General features: G+C 32.6%; 1 protein-coding gene across 2 annotated transcripts in view; it reads left to right on the forward strand.

The window, feature by feature from the left end:
* Positions 1-11516: 11516 nt before the first annotated feature.
* LOC127720213 (uncharacterized) overlaps positions 11517-24646 on the forward strand; it is a 48159-nt gene continuing 35029 nt past the window's right edge. Inside the window, exons 1-4 of one of the 2 annotated variants that reach the window (XM_052226688.1) lie at positions 11517-11741; positions 18141-18290; positions 20292-20592; positions 22575-22672. In XM_052226688.1, coding sequence (XP_052082648.1) covers positions 18156-18290; positions 20292-20592; positions 22575-22672 — 534 coding nt within the window. In that variant the 5' untranslated portion in view covers positions 11517-11741; positions 18141-18155. The remainder of the gene's footprint in view (positions 11742-18140; positions 18291-20291; positions 20593-22574; positions 22673-24646) is intronic. The other variant, XM_052226689.1, reaches the window with a different exon arrangement.

A 24646-nucleotide genomic window follows, 5' to 3' on the forward strand; every position in this document is an offset into this window, starting at 1 on the left:
AGGTGAGGTTATTTTAGTGCAAAAGAACATTCTGTGATGCCATTATCATGTCAAAGCTGAAAAATATTTGACAGAAATTGCCTTTTATTTATATTTTTTTATGTAATCAAATATGACCAAAAGTCCTAACTAGAATGTTTGTTTCTAACAATATCATCAGTATGTGAGACAGCTTTCGGCAAAATGTCTTTCTGGGTGAACATTTAGCTAAAATCTTAATACTAACGACAACCTCTGAAAATTAGGCTACTTTGGCAGTCTTTCCTTAAACACTATCTTTGAAATAAAAAAATATATATAGATCTGATTACTTATATTTGCCAGATGTAATTTGATAGATTTATCTTTTTTCGATTGTAACGCCATATGGTGCCTTATCTTACCGTTTCTTTACCAGCATAATATATGACTTACATCGTAATTTTAATAAAATTATAGTTACTTTTTTATACGGAAGTCAGTTTATATATATGATTATTATAAATAGATTTAATTTGTAAGGTTACTGACTTTCTATTTAAGGAATGACTGTAATATTTTTTTTGTCTATGAAGAAATAACATCAAAAATTTGGTGCACACTGAATAACGCGCGTAGCGGGTTATTTTAAAGTGTGCACCACATTTTTTATGTTATTTCGAATAGACAGAAAAAATATTACAGTCATTTCTTATAATTTAATTCTAATTCCAATTTAAACCGGAGTAAACCATGAAAAAACGTTGATGACGTCACGGTCACATGACAAAATTATGTCTATGAGCTGATAAACAAAACAACGTTAGCCAAATAAGAAGACGCGTTACATCCAAAATTAAATTATTTGACTATAGACCTTTTGTTATTTTATATGATGAATAATAATTGTTTACCTTTTAAAGCGCATTGGAAATAATGTATCGATGCCTTAACATACTTAAGTTTTCTATGTTGTGTTTTGAGTACTATTGTTTGTCTGTTGGTCTTTTTCTTTTTTAGCCATGGCGTTGTCAGTTTATTTTCGACTTCTGAGTTTTATTATTTGGTATCTCTTATACTATAAGTTATATGGTTTGCTACTGACCCCACGCGGATCCATAGAGGGTTAGTAAAATCCATAGGGGGTGAAGCCGAAGGCCGAATCTCATATGGATTTTACTCACCCTCTGTGTGTCCGTAGGGGGTCAGTGGTGAACCGTATGACGAATTTATCGCAAATGGGACTTTTTCTGCTAATTATTTTATAAAAATAAGCAATGAAATACAATAACATTAATCGGTGACGTCACTATTACTAGTGAATGTGACGTCATGAACCCCATATGAAATCTACTGACCCCATACAGATCCATAGGGGTCACCACGTGACGGCGTTAAACCAATCATAACGTCATAATTTATCCGAGGTGCGATAAAGCTAAATATTAGACAACAATCACTATGATAAAAGCTTAAAATGAAATTTGAAATTATTTGAATAATGTGTGCCTGTGATGTGATAAAGCTATTATTGAGTTTATTTAAAATAGTACAAGGTTTATTACATGAACTAATGGTTTAACTAATGAGTTATTTGAAGTCTCACTTACGTATATAACTATTTCATGAATATGAGTATCTTGATTAAATGAATTTCTTTTATTTTTATTTTTTAGTTTCTTATGCACAAAACTTTTACAGATATATAAAAGACCACAAGCAACTTCATAAGTATTACATCATAAATGAAAGTATTGCCTTTGAAGGATGTTATTACATTTTTGTGCGCTTTGCTGGAAACATTTTTCATATATTATTTATACGATTCAAGCAATTTGTGCAAAATTGACAGGTGAGCGAGAAACACTTTAAAAGAATTTTGTAAAAACAGGAAATGAAAAAAGCAGACTTGGTGTCTGTATTTTTGACGATTTTTACTTTCGTCTTTTCAGAGTTAATTTTATTCAATTTTCGAAAAAATAAACACAATTTCAAATTCCAAGCACTAGTTTCATTGTATTTGGATTATATCTATAGCATTGTAGTTTATGGTCACATATTATTTTAATGTTTAAGAAATTTATGGCGGATTACTGGTATTTATAAGTAATTTAGTTTTGCTTCATGTACTTAATTTTCAGCTATTGTTTTTAACTGTAATATCATTGTAATGTGTAATAAATAATGCATCAATCTTTGCATTGCATTTAATAAATTAATGTATGTTGTTTCATTTATTACTGTTCATGTTAATTTTGACGTACCTTAGTAGTGAAGTTGATTCATTTCACTTCAACGGACGAGACTAAAATCGTACAATGAATCCTTGTTTATCCTACATATTACTTGTTGCAGCACTCTTGTTTTGACAAGCACGCAGCTTCTTTATTGATAGGTTATATTAACATTAAACAAGCTCATCTTTACACAGGAATAATGATTTAAAAAATGGCTTATCTAACATGCAAACCTGTATGTGTTTGTAATACCGATAATGCATCAATAGATCAACGCTTGACAAACATGTAGATACCAGGGGAACAACTTTGTCTCATATAATTTTAAAGACAAATTTGTATTATCTTACATGTGCAGGGAGGTCCCTACTCTGACTAGAAAACTGCAGAACATTTTTTAAATATTTACGACCAGAGACTGTGTATATTTGTTAATACTATTGGTTATAACTTTTCACATAACTGAGGAGAAATGTAGTCCACTACATATAATACAATTAAATATATGTTCTATACAATACTTATATTTATTGTACAAATCATAAAAACACTTAATATTCGAATATTACACCCTCTTTGGCGTGCTCTAAATCGAACACTGGAAATTAAAATGAAACAATTTCGAAAGCCAATAACCCAAAACCTTCTTGAATATAACATAAGTAGAAATGTTAATGTTAATTTGCTTATATAATGCCGATGGTAATGTTTTTACCCATGACTACGCTGGTGTCTTAAAGAAGTATTAAATAAGCTCATTACATTTACATTACTGTAGGCTGGACTTGACAAATTTCCTACTCCTTTGATGTTATCATTGCAACCATATGGCATTGCAGTACCTAGTTCCCTCATCCAAAAATGTTTCTATCTTTTCGGAAAGGAGTACTTTGTATAGAGCTATTGGTGTGGTGATACATTTTCTCGGTGATGCGTAATTTCATAGATAAACAAGGATCATGATCCGGTGGATTAAAATGGTAATAAAGAACCCTAAGTTGCGCATCTTTATTATCAGACCGGTGTTGATTCATCCTTTTACACAAATTTTGTCGAGTTTCACCAACATAAAGTAATCCACTCAAAATACATTCAATTCCGTAAACGACATTGTCTGTGGAACAGTCCAGAGGTTCAAAAGATTTTGTAAAATAAGTTTTTCCTGGCAACTAGTGATTAACATATTACATTCTTACACGTGCTCCTCTTTCCTTTTATATGTTTAAAAGTAGAAATGATAGGAGTTGATTAATTTGAAGCAGGTGCCTATAAGCAGTCGAAAATATCAACGGTACATGGGTTTAATTTTTGAAAAGTATCTGAATTTTTAAAGTAATAATTACCTTCTGGCTGTACATAAATCAAATTAGGGGTATCCCGGAGGATATTTCGTGGAACACACAAATCGAATGCTACAGTTTTCCGTGTAGCAGGAGAGGACCTTGGTAACCCGGGCGACGTCCTAGCCGGTTTGTTCTTTGTATTCCTTGTATTCATCATGCATTAAGCTACCAAGTTAATGATGCCCCCAGGGAATAATCCACCAGCAGTAAAGTTTCTTCTAGGAAGAAATTTGACATCGACTTGGTTGTAGTAAAAAGTAAAATAACAAAAATAACAAACTCCAAGGAAAATTCATATCGGAAAGTCCTTTATCAAATGGCAAAATCAAAAGCTCAAACGCATCAAACGTATGGAAGACAACTATCATTTTCCTGACTTGGTACAGGCATTTCCTTATGTAGAAAATGGTGGATTAAACCTGGTTTAATAGCTAGCTAAATCTCTCACTTGTATGACAGTCGTTAAAGCAAAAGCAAGTTAATACCAATAATATTATGGAAACACAGAGCTGCATATACCAATACATAGACTGAAATATAACATGTAAAATAAAAAATACCAGTAGGCGATAAGACTATAAAAACATGCTGTGGTAGGTGATTCTGGTGTATGCATAATATACTGCTTTTACAAAGAAGGTTTGGATCTCCTGTTAAAGCTGATAGTGTTTCAAAGTTTAATGTGAAAATAGTGTCATTCAAAGTTTCGATTTAACAAAATTTGATTAGTTATGTTCATGAGTATTTTTGTTTGAATATGATAAAGGTTGGTTTTCTGTTTCCAGCATATTGTAATGGACTCTAGTTAATTAATGTATGTCTTAAACGCGGTGATCTGAAAAAATCAAAAATTTTAATCATTGGGTCATGTTCGGTCTTTCAGTCTGTACTGCTCATCAGCTTTTCGGACAATTCAGTATGACATTGCAATTGATGTATACAGGTAAAAAATACTGAACAGAATGAACATAGACTGAACAGATCTTAATTGACATCAAACATTTTGTCTGAACATTTAACGTAGTGAGTGGATATGCCTCATAATTGACCGACAGACTTGAATAACCTACTAATTTGTTGATCAGTCTTTTAAGAGTTGTTAAGACCAAAATGACGTTAAAGATCAAAATTGGTTTACTGGTTGTCTTCATTCACGTTTTAAAGGGGCGTTAGCTGTCAAATTCATGTTCACCGATTTGACTCAAATTCTCATATTTGATTAATAACATACTAAAACGTATATCCAAATAATAAAAAGTCTAAAATAAACAATTTACAATGCACTGATTCGATAATATGTAGCAGCATTTTGTTTGTATTTTAGTCCAGACGTAATCTACTTAACCATCGAGGTGACCTCCGAAGACTGCCGACTGTCATATAACCCTATAAAACATACACATAGATATAAATAGATAGCTAACTCGTGCAATTAGATTTTTTCTAGGCCTGTTTGATTTCATATTATAGGTTGAAAAATATGTTGATAATCGTTTTTACCTGTATAACAATGACTTTTTGTAGATCGAATCAGTCAACCAAATGGTATACTCTTGTTTCACTTCCAATGTTAACATTCTTTTTTTCTTAATAGCTGAACACGCCTAGTTCATGTTCAATCAGTTACAAATTAGTGACAAAACATTGTTCGTATGTGTAAATTCGATTTGAAATCTGCGTATAGATCTGTTGGCATAAGCCGCAGTAGTCAACAGGTAACAGATTTACAGTAGACGTTCCCTGACGGTCAAACACATACCTTTATCGATAAAAAGTTACCCTTTGGCTCAAAATTAGTGACACTAGTGCCTTTATTGCAGTTACTTCTTGTCAAGTGGCGAGTCATATGCTCTGATTGACATCAGACAATAGCAAATTGGTAATTGATTCTTGTGTTGTTTAATTTAACAGGAAACAATTAAAAAAATTAGCTTAAATTCTGTAACCCTTTATCTTGACAGAATGTGAAAATGGTTTTCAATGCCTAGGAAAGGATATACAAAACTGTTGCTGATAGAAACAATTCAGTCGTAACAAAATAAGAGAAAACACAATACAACGCTGAAACTAGAGCAAAAGCTACACGAAACCCTGTTAAGCAAAGCTATTATAGAACACATATGCCGCCTTTGCAGGACATTATGTTGACACTGTTGGTGGATGTTTTGCCAAGAGGGTATTACCAGCCCATTAGTTAACAGTTGTGTGTTGACATCAAGAATCTTTGATGGATTTTCTGAATGAAATGTTAAATAATTCGAAAGACTAATGTTTTTTTCTACCTCAATGCAGAGATAGCCTTAGCCGTATTTGGCACAACTTGTCAGAATATTTGGTTTTCAATGTTTTTTCAACTTCGTATTTGATTTGCCTTTCAAATTGCGAGGACGACTGATGAGTCTTATGCAAACGTGACGCGCGTATGGCGTACGACGTTTTAAGCACTCATGGTACTCGTTGCTAGTAGTAATTTTGTGACAAGTCGCATTCGGAAGTACCACTATCGATGAACCGATTGTGGCTACAACAACAGTTACATTTATATGAGGTGATCTGTGATACAAATATTGTGCAACGGAAAACGAAATAATTATCATGATTATGACGTCCATACAAAGTTCGAATGGTTGATTTCAGCTTAAGTGCAATCCTTGGTTTATACCCTTCCTTGAACTCAGCAAAGCTCTATCAATGAAATACATTGTAATTATATGAAACATGAGCCTTCGAATATCGTATCAACTATAACATTTGTAGTACATATGTAGACTTGGTTGGATTGATACTACAGAAATTACAATTTGAAATGGGACAATTGAAATCGTAAAGTTTATTTCTCACTTATCAGGAAAAATCAGTTTTACGTTAGTGTCAACCATTTTCATAATATATTCTATGTTTCTTCATTACTTTTATTACACATCTTAGATTTCTTACAAAAAGTAAAATAACAAAAATACCGAACTCCAAGGAAAATTCAAAACGGAAAGTCCCTTATGAAATGGCAAAATCAAAAGCTCAAACACATCAAACGAATTGAAAACAACTGTCATATTCCTGATTTGGTACATGCATTTCCTTATGTAGAAAATGGTGGATTAAACCTGGTTTAAAAGCTAGCTGAACCTCTCACTTGTATGACAGTCGTAAAAAAAATCATTATATTGACAACAATGTGTGAACAAAACAAGCAGACATAATAGGTACAAATGTCAAAAATAGGGGTACAGCAGTCAACATTGTGCTATTATCTTAATCACTACCATAACAAACAAATATGTCAACAAAGAAAAACAAAATGGCATATAGACAAAGCACATAAACAAAAATGAAAGACAAGAACACAAAAATTGACCATAGCACAATAACACAATGACGGGATGTATAAGTACCGAGCCACGCCAAAGGGATATTACCAAAAATGGACTAAACAGTAAAGGTAATAATTTACAAAGAAAAATAAAAGAACACTATAACAAGTAATTAAGATAATAAACAATGTCAGTACCTAGAATCTATACTTCAAGATTTGATTTTTGAATTTTGGTGTTTTAACGCCACTTTTAAGCACCGCTTTTGGGCTATTTCGTGGCGGCCAGTTTTTATTGGTGGAGGAAGCCGGGGTACCCGGAAAAAACTACCGACCTTCGATAGGAAAACTGACAATCCTAGTCAATTAAGATTGGAGTCGAGTGCACTCGCACGAATGGGGTTCGAACTCACAACCTCAGTGTTGACTGGCTAGTGATAACAGTAGTAACTACTTAGACTACTCGGCCACCGAGGCCCCTATATCAAGACCATCATGTATTATTTGTGAAGTTGATACGGAATATAAAGCAATGATAACTCGAACTTATACATACACATTACTACATTGAAGAATTATGGCTCTCAACATTGCTCTATCGGCCTAATTCGTAGAACAAATCATTTTGGAGGTATTTGAGTCTAGTGTATCGAAATGTTTATTTTTTTCTTAAATTGTATGTTGACCTCTTGATTCCATAAGATTCATTATGGGTGGCTATCGCATACATGTGGTCGATTTGTCAACATTTTATTTACTACATTTTCATATTGCAGCAAAGGAAACTTACATAGTTTTGAGAACTATGAAACATTTAACTGCTTGTAAAGCTAATGGTACTTTAAGTGTGCCAAAATGGATATCTGCAACATATTGGTCGTTTATTTTGAAAAAAATATAAACACAAAGATTACATTCCTGGTGTTATTGGGCGCCGAGCCTTTTATTTCTCTAGTATTGGCAGTAAGATAAATGCAACACATGTTGACAAGTCCATAGTGCACTACTGTTTATTATAGCTGGAATTGTTATAGTTGACGAGGCCCTAGTACATGAATTTGTATTGGAGCAGGCATTGTCGTTGTTGACATGGCCCTAGGGTATATATGCATTGTAGAAGACATGGTTGCATTCAACAGGGCCATGATGTATATTACATTGTAGTTTGCACGGTGAAATGAACATTGAAAATAATCCTGTGTTGTTCTTTGTTTTTTGCAGTGGCATGGTTCATTTTTATATGTTTTTATTTTATGACATTTTAGAAAATGGTTTGTTTCATGATTTCACATTTTTCAGATATTTTTCGAGTTGGTAGATAGATACAGAATACTGATTCTTCGGATGAATTTGATACATTAAAATGTACCAGAGTATTGCTTGATCTCACGTTCTCTGAACACTCTGGTAAAAATTATCAGTATGCCATTAATGCTTTCTCTAAATGGTCTAAATTACCTTATATTACTCCATTTCCATCAATAGATACACAGTTTCGTTATATTTGATCTACATTTCACAGAATGCAAAATCTACAAGCAAGATAAATAAAATTGTATATTACGATATCAGCTGGGCACACAAACTGGCTGGATTAAATAATTCTTGTAACTCTGGTTGAGTGGCGTTTAATAATGAAGTCGCACAGAGATAATTAGGTCATTTTATCACTAAAATTATCCTATTACTCCAGATACTTTGCGAAAGATTGTTCATACTTATGGTAAACTTAATAGTTATCTTAAAGATTTAAGAACTGTTTGTATGTGGTAACTAAACTATCCAGGTTTTTGAAGGTTTTCAGAGCCAGCTATTTTGAGAGGCAGCGATGTAATAATTTATTTTACATACGTGAGTTTTTATTTGGTGGAGAGTAAAACGGATATTAACAGAGAATGGAGGGATGTTGTTATTTCTAGAACTAATCTAAGTCAGCTATAAAAGGCTCACTATTAAACAAATTTTAGTTTCAAAGGGTCATTCTGATCTTAACATCTTCTGAAAAGTCTGAGCAATAAATTCATGAAATTATTTAGTCCTGTTCAGTCTTTCGGTCAATTTTCAGGTTTCTCCATTGCGGAGAATTCAAAACTGTTAGACATTTCGCCTGCAGTCAATTAAGTACTGTTAATTATCTTTTCAACCAATTCAGTAAGATGTTGATGTGTACAAGTTAATAACAACTACTGAACAGTCTGAACATAGACTGAATAGATCTTAATTGACTGCAAGCGAATTGTCTGAAGAGTACTGGATTTACCGCAGTGGATAAGTCTGAAAATTAACCGAAAGACTGAAAATGACTGACTAATTTATTTTTCTGTCTTTTTAAGAGCAGTTCTGATAAAGATAACCGTTTCAGATCAAAATTGGTTTACTGGTGGATCTGAGTAAATTGGTTAAATTAAGTCAACAGTAGTTTTATTATGAATCAATTAAGTTATCAAAATAAATTTATGTTACTTTACAATGGGACTAAACAATCAACTTATATAAATTATACATTCAAAACATATCGATTCTATATCTGTAAGGAAAGAACAAAATGAAGTATAAGCTCAGATATAAAATTATCAAGGACTTCCTGTCTACATTTCTTTTTGGAAAATATCAGTATAAATTAAATTAAAAGTCAGTAAATCATGCTCCACTAATGAAACCCGTAGAGTTACTTCCTGTAAAACTATAATGAGCCATATTAGTCGATTGATATCAGACATTATCGGTCTTCCTACTATATGTATCACTCTGCTCAGCGCTAAATAACATTGCATATCACGGTTTTGTGAAGTCAAATACGTTAACCCGGCCTTAATAACTTTGACCCGGACATATCACAGACGTCATAATGAATGAACCGACGTTGATAAGTTTGACCTTAACTTATTGAGTCATCTTCCGGTTTGCTGGTGAGACAAAGAAAACACTTGTTTCTATCATTCAAAATACGCAAATACAACCCAATAAATCGATTATCCGGTTGTCTCCATATTCATATTGTAAAATTTCAATATGCAGACAACCTGATAATGGGTACGTAAAGGATTGTTCTTGTATAACAGTTAGACATGACCAAATTTATAAACAATTGGTGTCTTAAATTCTCTAACCCTTTATCTTGACAGAATGTGAACACAGTTTTAATTCAAGCTAGAGACAGGATAGACAAGAATGTTGCTGGTAGAAGCAATACAGTCATCGAACAATGTTAAAAAAAATAGAGAGAGCACAATGCAAAAATTTTAAAACAAATAGAACAAAGGCTATACGAAAGCCTTCAAAACAAAATAAAGTTGACGCATTTAAAGGACAAGATGTTCCTGTTGTACAACTCCAAAGGACGTTTCGCCTCGAATGTATCACAAGCCAAGTAGTCAGCAGTTTTGTGTAAGTTTACTAAATATAAAATGTTGAATTATTCGAAACACTTATATGTTTTCTACGCAAGGGATCAGTCGCCATAGCCGTATTTGGCACAACTTTTCATAATGCTGGGTTTTCGATGGTCTTCAACTTCGCATTTGATTTGGCCTTCCAACTGTTTTGACTCGAGGGCCACTAACATGACTAATAAGTGTCATGAAGACGAAATGGGCGTAAAGCGTACGAAATTATAAGCCTGGTATATTTGGTGAGTATTAAGTCTATTAAGTCAAAGCAGTCCCTATGTCACTCGTTGCTAGCCAAAATTGGTAGAAATTATGTGATGAGTCGCATTCCGAGATTTAAAGATCCAGGAAAAGATACGATATTGTGGCTTCGACCATGTAACATTTATATACAGTCATCTGTGGCACATATATTGCAAAACGGTTAACGGAACCATTATGACGTCTGTAAAACGGCTTAAAAGTTGCAACCCTTGGTTTCAGACGCTTCCGTGTAAGCAGTAACCCTGTATCAAAGAAAGAATTATAGGAAGCGATCTTGGAATATCGTATAAGCTTTTAACTTTGTACTGCATATGCAGTTATGGCTTGACTGACAGCAGAAATTTAAATTGCACAATGGAACAATTGAGGTCATCTCTTTTTGTCTCAAAGTTTAATTCTGATAAACCTTGATTTTAAATAACTTCTACGTTTTTGTAAACCTTTTTAATTGTACATCGTATATTTTTCAATTTATTTCATTACACAAGTTAGAAATTGCTTGCAAAGCAATGATTAATCGGACTTATACTAACGCATTAAATACATAACTCTTAACCAGCTGGAATTATTGCTTTAATCCCTAGTGCATTTTATTTGGGAGGTGTGTGAGTCAAGTTGACCTCTAGATTCTAGTTCATTAATTTTTTTGGACAGCTGCCGCCTAGTCAAGTTTACCAAAATCTACTTTCATTCCTGATAATTTATAATTTCTGCAAAGGAAACATCTGATTTCCTCAAAGTATCAAACTAACAGGTTAATCAAATTAACACATAACGGTTTTGATTTTTAAAAATATTCATACGAAAATAATTTTGTATCAATTTTGCTTTCATCATTAAAGAATAGTACGACATCAATTTGTTACGTTATGTACTCTTAGTGTTCCTTCACCTGCATTAAAAAATGGCAAAATGAAGATACAAGCGTTTAGATCAGTTGAAATCGTAAAGCATGAAGCTACGTCGTGATAAAACCAGTATAAGTAATATTCGGTTTAAAACCACGTAACGACATCTTTATACCTTGATATACATTTATATTAAAGGTGTGTATTTAAAATACAACACAAAAGAATTTTTTACTGAGAACCTGTTTAAGTTTAGGTCATGGAATACAAGTGAAACACAACGTGATCCTATCTTTTCCAGGAAAAGGGGTAAGGATTCAATTTATTTCGTCTGAAAGGTTGGTAGATAAGAAAAAAAAATCTAAGGCAAACCGTCTGAACAGCTATTCCAGGTAAGAGTTTCAAATCTTGTTAAGCCGATTTGTTCTAGATATGGTAACATTGTTTCCAATTTCTTTTCCCAGGTTGCAATTTTGTCTAAGAACACAGTGGAAAATGGGCGAAAGATACCAAAGGGACATTCAAACTCATAAGTCGAAAACATACTGACAACGACATGGCCAAAAAAGAAAAAGATCAACAGACACACAGACACACAGACACACAGCAGCACACAAAACACAACACAGAAAACCAAAGACTGAGCAACACATGTGACACCCGTCGTGTTACGCCTATAAATACGTTATGTATCAAGTGACTTATCTAACCCTTAGACATTACCAAATTCTACACCATTGGTCATTGAAAATTGCTTAACACTAAAACTTGACCAAATAAGAAATTTTTAAATGGAAACATGTTTTTCATGACAAAGGATAGACGATACTGTTACCGGTATAAACAACACAAACATTGAAAAATAAAAAATCACAAAGAAAAATACTTATAATTAAAACAAGAGCACCACGAACCCCTTTAAAACAAAACAAGAAATGATTTAAAGGTGCTCCGGAAGAGAAAGCAGATCCTGCTCCACATGTGGCATCCGTCGTGTTGCTCATATTAGTACAACCCGGTGATAAGTTTAATTTGGTAGGTCACAGTCGAGCAAAAAGGGATGGGATTTTAGTTACGACAATTAGAACATATCAGTTCTCATTTGTGAAACGGATATTCCGTAACTGTCAACCAACTCGTGATGGCGTCCGTAAAATTTACGAAGGGATTATTACAACTTTACCACTTTGAACTCTTGGTTTACTAGCTTCCTTGTGAGCAGCAATCCTCTATCAAGGAAATCATGATAGGAAAAACAAGCCCTGGAATATCGTCTCAACTGTAAGATAAATACTCCGTATGCAGGCGCTGCTGGAATGAATTGTTCCGCAAAATAATGTGGGTTGTCTCCATGTAGACAGTTAAGTGATGTCTGAATGTAAATATCTTGAATACTCACTTATCACATCAATTTGTTTTTAAAAAAACACTCCTTTCTTCAAATTTAAATCATGAAATTAATCCAAATTAATTAAAGGAATGCACTCAAACAGCCAGCTTCCTATTCAACTCTGATGTTCCATTTCGACATTCCCAACATACAGAGATTACTGCATCGAATTTATCATTTCAAACTTTAATTCAGTAATTCCTATTGTTTTAAATACGCAATTTCTGCATGAAGTAAATCTCTACTTGGCTGCTCAATTGTAATTCATTTGGTGCTGTGGGAAGTGTAGCGGGCATTGTGTTAAGTTATTGTAGCTATCGATATATGTGACTGTGACCAGATGAGACAATACATATTTTCAGTTATTTTTGATACTACTAATTTGCTCACCATGTACAATTTTATGATGATATAAAGTATGGTTTTGAAAATAGAGCAATTCTAATTCTGCATGCATTTCCGTAGATAATAATTTTGAACCGAAAAATATGCAAATTCAAACAAATTCTCACATAATATTTTCTTTGGCATTTTGAATGTTTCAAATGAGTTAGACTTCAAACGTGTATTTTTGAGAAATCTTTAAGATCTGAATATCTATCTTGATGACAAAAATCTTATGTATTGAATATATATTGTAAAAACGTTGTTTCTATGGAAACGAGAAAAAAAAGGATATTCTAGTTTGACGTTTTTTTCACTCTCAAATTATCTTAATATTTTTTTACGGTTTAGATTCAAGATATGAAATATTTCAAGTATGGATATAAGAAGACTTTAGATGCAACACTTGTCAACAATGTCTTGGCCATCTAAGACCAAGTTTGTTGATGAAGTTCGCTTAACAATTAGTGTGTTTGGTAAAATTCGGATAATCTTTTGAATTAGAACACTATATAGTAACAAGCATTTTTCTGTAGTATAAGAGCAAACTAATGACATATATATCGTTACAAAACAGTTTCTAGACGACTAGGATAAAGGCTAGTAAAACTGATTCTTATAATTTTGTATTATACTATTGCCAGCAAAAATTGGGTTGTTGAAAGCTAATATGATGACCCCTGGATATCAATTATCCTATGTAACCTCTAATCTATAACTAATCTAAGAAGTGTCTGCGAAGGCAAATTAATGCTATATTGTTTTCGTATTTTTAGCCAATTTACATTTTTAAACCGACACCATTAAGATATAAAGGTATTGATTATCTGTATCTGCAAATAACTATATACATAATCATTACTATTATTATCATTATTCTAAAACTTGTATCAAATCAATTTTTGTAATGGTGTTGTCTAATTCCTTGCCTGTGACTATTTTTCATACAACTATAGTCTGGGGTAAGTAAATCTAAATGTTTACCTGGTGATGTTCAAATTCACTGTAAAATAACCCGAATACAAATTTATTTTCTAGAGCATATTATGACCTTTGTTTGTAAGGTAAAATAGTATAAATACGAAATAGTATTAATAGGTTTAACGTGATTACCAGGAAATTGTTTAGATATAATTCGGGGTAAACCCAACAATACCTTAACTTGTTCGAATCTTTTCAAGGAAAGGAAAAAATACAACACAAAAGAAAATATGTAACGTGAAGTGTCGGGGAACAATATAACAGATGATTCAAATTTAGGTTTGATACACTTGTGGCGATGGATATGTTCCAATTGTTATATCCACAATGCCGTCTTATTTTCCGTGAATGTAAACAATCGAATTAGACTTATCAACGGGTGTGTCCTTACATGAGCAACACAACAGGTGCCACATGTGAAGCAGGAATTGCGTACCTTTCCGGAGTACCTCAAATCAACCCCGTTTTTGGTTGGGTTCGTGATGCTCAGTCTTTAGTTTTCTATGCTGTGTTTTGTGTACAGTTGTTTGTCTTTTCGTCGTTTTTCGTTTTTTGCCATGCATGGCGTTGTCTTTTGTTTTCGACTTATGTTTTAAATGTCCCTTCGGTATCGTTCGCATCTCTTTTCTGTGTTCAAAAAAAGAATTTTCGAACGCAAACATCGAAAAACAACTGCGACTATTATGGGAAGGACAGTAACATGATTGTCATCGAAAGGCTCCATCAATATTGTTTTTATGTGCAAAAATCAGTATTTGGAATGTCTAACTAAATTAGAAAAACTAGGAAAACCACATGTACCCCTTTATCATGTTTATCATTCTCGAGAGAGGAGATTTAGGGAGATCACACGATGAAATTTTTTGCGTCTGTATAGTGGATACCTAAACTTCACAAATTTCCTTAAATAGAATGATATAAAGTGGTGACATCAAGAAGTTCGACTAAACATACTTCTAAATATCATTATACTTTCTACAACTAAAGAAGTCCGGCGGAAATATTGTTATGATGTTTATTCAACTAACGATGTCAATAATATCTGGATTCTTAAAAATTCGAACGATCTACTGCCTAATCTTAAATCACAACCTTTTAATTTCCAGAAAAAAATAATTTTTCTACGGATAACTGTATTATTCCCCATGCTTAATGAAAACATCGAATACATCGTCTGAGAGCTTTTTCTACAAAAAAAGGCTTCAAAGAAAGCGATAATATATTTGTTGTGTTTGAATGGAGTGATATTTCATCAGACAGTCGGTATTTCAATAGGTACTAATGGTGTACCCTACAGTCTGACTCATGTGAAGCAGAATTCATGCAAAACCTTCTCAGAGACAAAAAGAGAAAAAAATCTTTTCAAAGTTCTTTTATATCGCTGTCAGATATATTGGTCATGACCTGTTACTCATAAAAACAACAATTTAGTGGGTGTTTGCATATCATATACCCAAGTGGACGGGAGATTATGGATACTACTGAAATTAGAGGGTCTGCTTCATATCTTAATCTTTTCATCGATATTGACACAAATTGACGTCTTCATACTAGTATATATGGTAAACGTGCTGATTTCAACGTTATAATCTTACATTTATCTGCAGTAACACACCCTCTGTTCCATACTATAACATTTCTCAGTCGAATTATGAGATTTGAACATTGGTAATATACTGTTGCTTTAATTTACTAAAGAGTATGAGCATTTCATTACCGAGATCTATTTCAAAATAGTTATCCAATTAATTTGTATTTGTGTAAACCTTATTCAATCTTAAAATCAGGTATGTATGTTATAGACACATCATTCCATTCATTTTACTTTGTATGTTGTTTCAATAGTATATTTACAAGCATGATTAGTCCCAGCCTTTCCATCATACTCTGGTGAATTTAATAGGGTTTTCTTTGTTTTTTCGTATACTTTTGCCTTCAGGTATAGATTTCGTCTCTGGCGGATAGTTGTATCTTTGGCATCATATAACATAACATTATTTTTGTATTTTTGTACTGATAGTAAAACCAAATACATGTATGTTTATGTTGCATATGTTTGTATGCTGAAGATACCAAGGTGACAATCAAAGTTAGAAAATCGGGAGAAGCTGACAAAAGCAAGGCAAAAACGGAAACCCACAAAAAGACAGCGGTCTATAAAATCAATAAATAGAAAACCAGTAACACGAACCAAACCGAATACTTGTGTTGGACTCAAATGTTCCGTACGGGTAAACAGATCCTGCTCCGCACATGGCACCCATCGTACAAGTGTTGCTCATGTCTTGGCAAATTAGGTGATTACCTTACTGATAGAATATTTGACTACATCAAGTTGAACATATCCGTGGTAAATTGTTACGCAGATATTCCCTAAAGGTCAACCAAATCATGACGGCATATGTGAAACTTCCTAAGGTACTACTTGAACTTCACCACTACGGACTTTTAGTTCAATAACTTCATTTGTAAGCATATACCTTATTAAAAGGCATTCATGATGGGAATTGCAAGCTACGGAACTTATTATTGATTGACAGTTTATCTTGTGTTATCAAGCGCTTCGGACGCAACAAATTTATAGAGAGCCTTTTTATTTCTCAAAAGTATAGCGTATATTACTGACAGTGCCAAATATTGACTTTTATAGTTTTGTCTCCTCGTCTGTTAATCAACACACACTAAATTGCCTATTTGTGATTTTTACAGCAATATTACTGTTGGTTTTACATTTATCAGGTTATTGCTCATCTGAAACATTCTCGTTTTTATTTTCCCGCTTCGTTGTGTAGCCTGGGACTAATGTTGCTGTATGTGAGACAAATAAGGATGTGTATCCACCTGCTGCCGTGTTAGCTCTTTTTATAGATATTCATATTAACATTCCAAAGAAGGTAGAAGATCTAGCTAACATTTGACATATGTTAATTGGATTTAATAGATATTTTCATGGTTCAACGGCCAGTTAGAAACCAAATTGTTACCACCTGATTTCACTAAATTTAAGAATGATATGACAATATGTTTTGTAAATGCATTCATTGCAAAGGTAAGCAAGTTGCATCTTACCTTGCCTTCTTTTTCATAATTTATTGGTCAACTCAATTATGCAACGTTAATTTTCCGTGATTATATTCATTGTTTCGATACTTTAAGTAATACTACAACTATATTTTGTCTAATCTTTGACAAATTTTAGGTTTTCCGTAACAAAGTCTGTTTTTTTATTTTTTGTTACCATAAGTTGTATGACACTAATATTTGAAGCTATAATGATTGTAGGTTGAAGTTGTCCGACTGGGGAAAAGTAAAATAACAAAATTAACGAACTCCAAGGAAAATTCAAAACGGAAAGTCCTTTATGAAATGTCAAAATCTAAAAGCTCAAACACATCAAACGGATGGAAAACAACTCCCATATTCCTGACTTGGTATTGGCATTTCCTAAATTTAAAAATTGTGGATTAAAACCAGTTGTATAGCTAGCTAAACCTCTCACTTGTATGACAGTCGCATAGAAATCCATTATATTGACAACAATGTTTGAGGAAAACAAACAGATATAATAGAGATAAAAAATGTCACAAATTGGCGTACAACAGTCAACATTGCGTTATAATCTTGATTACTACAAAAATATCTAATTAAGAAAACAAAAATGGCATAAAGACACCCAATGGACAAAGTACATGAGCAAAAATGAAAGACAGGAATACAAAAATGACCATATCACAATAACACAATGGCGGGATGTATAAATACCGAGCCACGCCAAAAGTACACTAACAAAATTGGACTAAACAGTAAAGATTAAAAATATACAAATATAACACGTTACTAAGAGGATAAACAAAGTCAGTACCTAGAATCTATACTTCATTACCAGGCTCATCAAACGATATAAATATATACATTTCCAAACAAAACAATGTTACTATATTTTTCTGTTGTGTGATTCTTTCATTGGCAATCAAACCACTTCTTCTTGTTTTATATTGTTGCGTATACACTTAATCATGTCGGTTTTATTTTATAGAAATACATAAGAATAATGGAACAGAAACACAAAACTGTTCTTCAGACTAGTTTCAACTATCTTATAAAAAATTTGCATAATGTGGATGCGATTTGTGATGAATTGCTTCAAGATAATGTACTTACAGCAGGGATGAATGATTCAATTAAGGTATGTCAGAGAGAAAATACACTCCATTTAAATATAAACGAGACTTGGACACACTTAAGACAAATGCTGTCGGTGAAAAGGAATAATAATCTAATTATTTCAAAATGTTTAACAAAACTGCATATCTTATAATACCGAAAAATTGTAATAATTATGCACGGAATTAAATCAATATATGGTAGATTATAACATTCTATAACAGTTAGCAGATGAATGGTTCGATTCCCATTTAATAGTGTTGATTATTTTCTTACCCGTCTCTGCATATTCAGTACTGGAGAGCATGCAGACATCATAAAATTTCGGTCAAGAGTTCACACAAACTTAAACAGGTCAGATAAAGTTGTATGCTTCAAGTTCGAAGAATGTGTTACGTGGGAAACAAGTTGAACACAGTCTTACTTAATTGCTCTTTGTGTAAATAGCTTTTTAAGCAATCACATTATTGTGGCAAAAGATTTCCCTCTCCTACAATTACTGAAATGAACTCATCAATGTTTTGTAAGTTCTCCGCATGGACGCAACTGTTTAAATACTCCCCAGAAAGAGTCTGGTAAAAAGTAATAATGTAAAAAATGAATAAATTAAAAAATACGAACATATTATAAAATTATAGATGTGTTATGATTTCCATGGAGACAAATATCCAAAAAAGTCCAAATGATGTTGATTTAGGCAACTATAGATCACTATACGGCTTTCAACAATATTCATAACTCTTACCGTATTGTCAGATCTATAAGGTCCTTACACAATAAAACGATAAACAATGCAAACGAAAACAACAACGACCTAATTTATGACAATAAGATACACAGAAAACAAAAATGATCACTACCTAATTACTACTTGGACGGTGTATTTACTTATGTTATCAATTCACCCTTAAACAACAGATGGGGATACATGAATTTGTGCAAATGTGGTTTGAAATATTGCTATAAAAACGAATACCTAATCATGGTAATGTAGAAAGATACAACCAACCTTAATTTATTGGTCCACAAGACATATTCGTCAATGTCACATGCAATAGTTTGTACAAATTAGCATCCATTCATGGGAAGTTCAAGAAATAAAAATAAAAAATCCTATTTATAAGAAGCAAAAGTGAAGAACACTTTTGAGTACACGTCAAAAGGCAAATTTCAACCAACGTTAATTTCATGTAACCATTGAATGTGAGGATTAGATTTTGTGAAATTGCACCTTGCAAAGGACTTTTTACAAAACTGATTTATAGAAAGAGCTTTTGTTCTTTTTTTTTTCATGTATATGATTTTTTTTTCGATATGCAACAAAGGTTGACATATTTTAGAAAACTAATAGAACAAACTTTTAAAAACAATTTCAGGACAAATTAGCTAGTAAATTTCCAATGTCATAGTTCAAAATTTTTTATTGCTCAGACAGAAAGATAACTTTTTTGTCATGGCATTGTCAGTTCGTTTTTGATAATGAGTTTGAATATCACTTTGGTATCTTTCGCCTCTCTTTCACTTAGTATTACATATATAATCAGCAATTCAAAGTATCTTGGTCAGAGTCCTAGACCTATATAGTTTGTTCAAATTATCGCATTAAAACGCATATTACAACTTTGATTCAATATATATCCCTCAATTCCATGCAGTTGTAAGTTTCTTTTCTGATCTGTTTTTTCGGACTACATTGTTCAACTGTGCAATAAAGTGCCTTACTGATAACCCTGGATAAATAGTATTTGATACATAGCCTCTTCCGTTATCTTAAAATCCATTTAGTCACCCCAAAACAGTCATGGGTTTATTTACAACTATTAAAATGATTTGCTGTTCTCCATCTTAATTGTTTGCCTAATTACGTGTTCTTTTTAATCTATCATTGTTCTAAATCCGACTTGATAAAAGTATATACCATCTTCTGCACTATTGCGTCATTTACTTTTTTATAATATAGAAATTCCATAGAAAAAGATTTGAAAAAAGATAAATGAATTCTATTCTAAATGTTACATTACAGCATAAAAAGCCAAAGCCTACTGGACAGACTAGGGAACTTTTATCAATCTTACCAAGAAGAGGAAATAAAGCTTATGCCAGTTTTATTAAAGCACTCGATGACACAGATAACAAAGAATTTGCTGATTACTTGAGAGAGAAGGATGGTTCAAAACGTAATGATAAAATTTCTGAAATACCAGATGATGGTTCATCAAATCCTAAAAAAAGTGACAATAGTGTTATTCAGGAAACAACACATCAATATTCCGAAAAACCGGAAGAAACAAAAAAGTTGGAATCTAAAAATAAACACACACAAGGTATGCCAAGTAAAGAGATGAAATAAGATTGCATGCATTGTTCCTATTTAATATTTAACTTCAAATATGGTGAAGAATGGTTTTTTTTTAACCGTATATCAGCCTTTATAATGTTTACTATGTTGGCATTTACTTAAGACTGTTCTGGATTTTTTTTATAGTACTTGACAACGGAATATCGCTAACCTAAACTGCTTATATTAACATAGACTAAAATAAAAGTTTTGACGATATAATTACAAGTATGAATCAAATCAATAAGACCTACTCATTTAAATGAAAGTTCAACCTCTCTAACAAGACGAACAAACGTCGATTTGTGTAGCCCGTGACGAATATTCTTTATATCTGAGCATCCTATATGTATTATCAACTGAACAATTATATTAAAAATGAGATTCAAAGACGCAATGAAAAATGTCACTTGTTAATCAAATTCCACGTTTTTTTAAGTAAACACAATCTGACAGGAGCCAACAATGTATTGTGGTGCATTGTATTGCGTGGTAAATTCATTGGTAAGATGTTTACAATTGTATTTTAGAAATTGTGATGCAGATGTATTATATCTTCATGAATTAGTCGTGTCGACCTGTTAATGTTTGTCTAATTGATTTGCATCAGTTTAAATTGAGAATGGAAATGGGGAATGTGTCAAAGAGACAACAACCCGACCAAAGAGCAGAAAACAGCCGAAGGCCACCAATGGGTCTTCAACACAGCGAGAAAATCCTGCACCCGGAGGTGGGCTTCAGCTGGCCTCTAAACAAATATGTGTACTAGTTCAGTGAAAATGGACGTCATTTTGAACTCCAAAACATATAAATGAACTGAAATTAAAAATTATACAAGACTAACAAAGGCCAGAGGCTCCTGACTTGGGACAGGCGCAAAAATCCGGCGGGATTAAACATGTTTAGTGAGATCTCAACCCTCTCCCTATACCTACACAGCAATACGCACAGTAAAACTCAGTTTAAAAGAAGTCCGAGTCCGATGTCAGAATATGTAACGAAAGAAACTAAGCAAAATGACAATGATACATAAATAAACAAAGGACTACTAGCAGTTACTGACATGCCAGCTCCAGACCTCAATTAAACTGATTGAAATATTGTGTCTTCATCATATGAAAATCAAGCACAATCCTTCCCGTTAGGGGTTTAGTATCATACCATCATAAAATATATGAGAAGAACATAACCCATATCATGCCAACAACTGGTTTTAGAATAAATGTGTTTATTTCCGATGCAAAGACTCTATGAGTGAATCAATATTAATACCAAAATATGCTATCTTTGATGATCTGACAACAGTATCGTAACTATATCCATTCTGAATAAGTCTGTTTAAAGGTTTGGTTAGCTTTTGAGGTGATTTGTGCTTTGTAAAGAATATTACCATAAAAGATTGGATGTGAAATACCTGAACATATAAGATGTCTGCATGTTGAATTACATTTACGAATGCTGTCCTTGTACCGATGGTAAAATTTAGTAACTACTTGTCGGGGATTACTAATATGAATAAAATTGTATTGCAAAACTATGGAATAGAATGCTCACCATTGTAATGGCCATTGAATAACTAACGTACTTCTACTTTAACTTGAAACTGCTAGTCCCTTGTTCTACGTTTGTTTTGTTTTTTTTCATCATAAATCCAATCAAAATTTCAACAAAATATCTGTTTTTCCTAAACCACGAACACTGATATTCCAGAAAGTATGCTCTTTGGTCGGGTTGTTGTCTCTTTACCGCATTTCTGTATCCATTCTCAATTTTAGATGAATTTACAAGTTTACATCTTTTTTTTTAGAGAAGATATTTTTATGCAATTCATTTGGAAACAATAGACTGCATAAACAATTGAATACATTAAACTACACCTCATTCAAGCTGTCATCAAAAGTATCAGTATAGAGACAATGTTTTTTTGGGGTTAGGAATAATAAATTTGTTGTTATTTTTTTCTTGTAGATTGGCCAGATTTAAGCAAACCATTGCAAACTGTCCAGCAAAAAGATATTATAAAGTGCACTAAAGAATCATTTACAATGATTTGTGATAGCAGAAAGGTAATTTTGAGATAGTGATATTTCTAACAAAAAGAATTGTTATAGATTTTGGATACTAGTAATCTTTGTAACGTAGCAAAGTTATTAATGCTCATTGACAATTTCAAAGTGAATTTAACAATCATTGGTTCCTGGATGTTTAATGCACATGATCAAACCATGAGGTTTTGCATGGGATTTTAGATTGTAAATCTTCTCTCTCGAGTACCTTGTCCTATCATTGTCCATATATATGTAAACGTGTCGCATGTTCTGTTGTATATGCGTATTTACTGTTATGATCAAGAATTGATCGTGGGATTAACATTTTACCCCTAAGTTACAGTTACGGCACATACAGTACAGAGTATGTACTATCTGTGAATGCATTAACATTTTATTCCACCATTTAAGCTTAATACTGAAAATATTTTCTTAAATTTAATGATTTTACGGTGCATACTTATGACCTTTTTATGAAGTTATGTCAGGTCATGAAGTTTAAATTTCTTGCTGAAGACCGCAGTGGTTTGTGGTTGAAATGTTACCGTATGTTCAAGGCCCTTTTTCGTAAATCTCTAGAAAGATAATGTTAGTAAATGAATGCTGCAAAAGGCAACATTCACAGACTCTACCATGTGACTAAATTGGGCAAATGAAATGAAACAAACTTCGCAATTAAGAATTACTTAGGTTCAATAGATAAATGAATATAAATTTGCAAAAGCATACTTTACATGAAATGACAAAACACAATATATGTCCAATGTGACACAGAAGACTGACATTATAAAACAACACAATCAGAGTATTACTAATGAAATATAATATCTAGTTTTCATGCATTTTTCAAATAATTACAAAGCTTTTTTGTATGTGAATAAGCGTATCCTTTAGCTAATATAGTAATTCGAACGAATTCGGCCTACAGCTACAATATTGGAGCAAAACATTTTTGAGATCGTTCTCGAAGCTAGACATACTTAAACGAAATGGAATTCGTTCTTAACACATCGCATATTACAACACGTGCATGAACGGTGTTCTCGTGTTATATAAAAGAAATAACCACATTTAACGTTAACTTGTAATGTACCAATCGTATATGTGAAAATAGATTAACATTATTCAAGTAGCTTACATAATTCACAAGACAAAACTAGAACGTTGCATTTCTATAAATACGTAATTTCTTGCAAACATATAATGTTTTCTGTAGAGGTCAATTTCGATGATACTCGTCAATAATGCATACTTATATTTATAATTAATAACATTAAACAATCTATTAATTCAATTCTGACCAATCCAGATAATGTTCATCTAAAGACTAAACAACAAATTCACGTATATTAGATGCCGAATCCCTTTTACCTTGATTTGAATCTCACACAAATTGTAAACACATCATTTACATAAGTTGGCTTACTCATAACAATACGTGACCAATGTTTTTAAATAAAATATCTGTGTTCTAAAAGCAAACATAAGTAAATAAGTAAATATCCAAGTTGACTACAAAAATAAAACAGAAAACTTCCTCAGGCAAAGTTGACCTTTGATGGACTAGGCTATCTTTTACATCCTTGTTGGTCATGTAGCTCCTCGTCAGTGTCGGTTCTTATGCATCCTTAACTTTCACATATTCAGGTTTATGCGTTCGTGATGAAGGTACATCTAAATAAGCGCTTCGGACGCATGACATATTTCACGTGTTTTGTTATGTTTTTTTTATATGAGCACGTTTACTTACCATTAGCACAAACCTACTAAATCGGTTATGTATAATATGGATGCTGTTGGCACTGTGAAAACCCATTTTTCGGAGGAATAGTCAAGTAACGATCCAACTATATTGGCTTAATTAGACAAATTGAATGTTGAATTGTAGTAAAAAAATTGTTTTTCAGTCAGTTTAGTAAAGATCAGAGAGCTCCCAATCCTTGTTACGACGTGTTTGTGGGTGTACGAACTTCCCGTTAAAAAATAAAACAA

This window comes from Mytilus californianus, unplaced genomic scaffold (genome assembly GCF_021869535.1).
Source record: "Mytilus californianus isolate M0D057914Y unplaced genomic scaffold, xbMytCali1.0.p SCAF_11, whole genome shotgun sequence".
Taxonomy (NCBI): domain Eukaryota; kingdom Metazoa; phylum Mollusca; class Bivalvia; order Mytilida; family Mytilidae; genus Mytilus; species Mytilus californianus.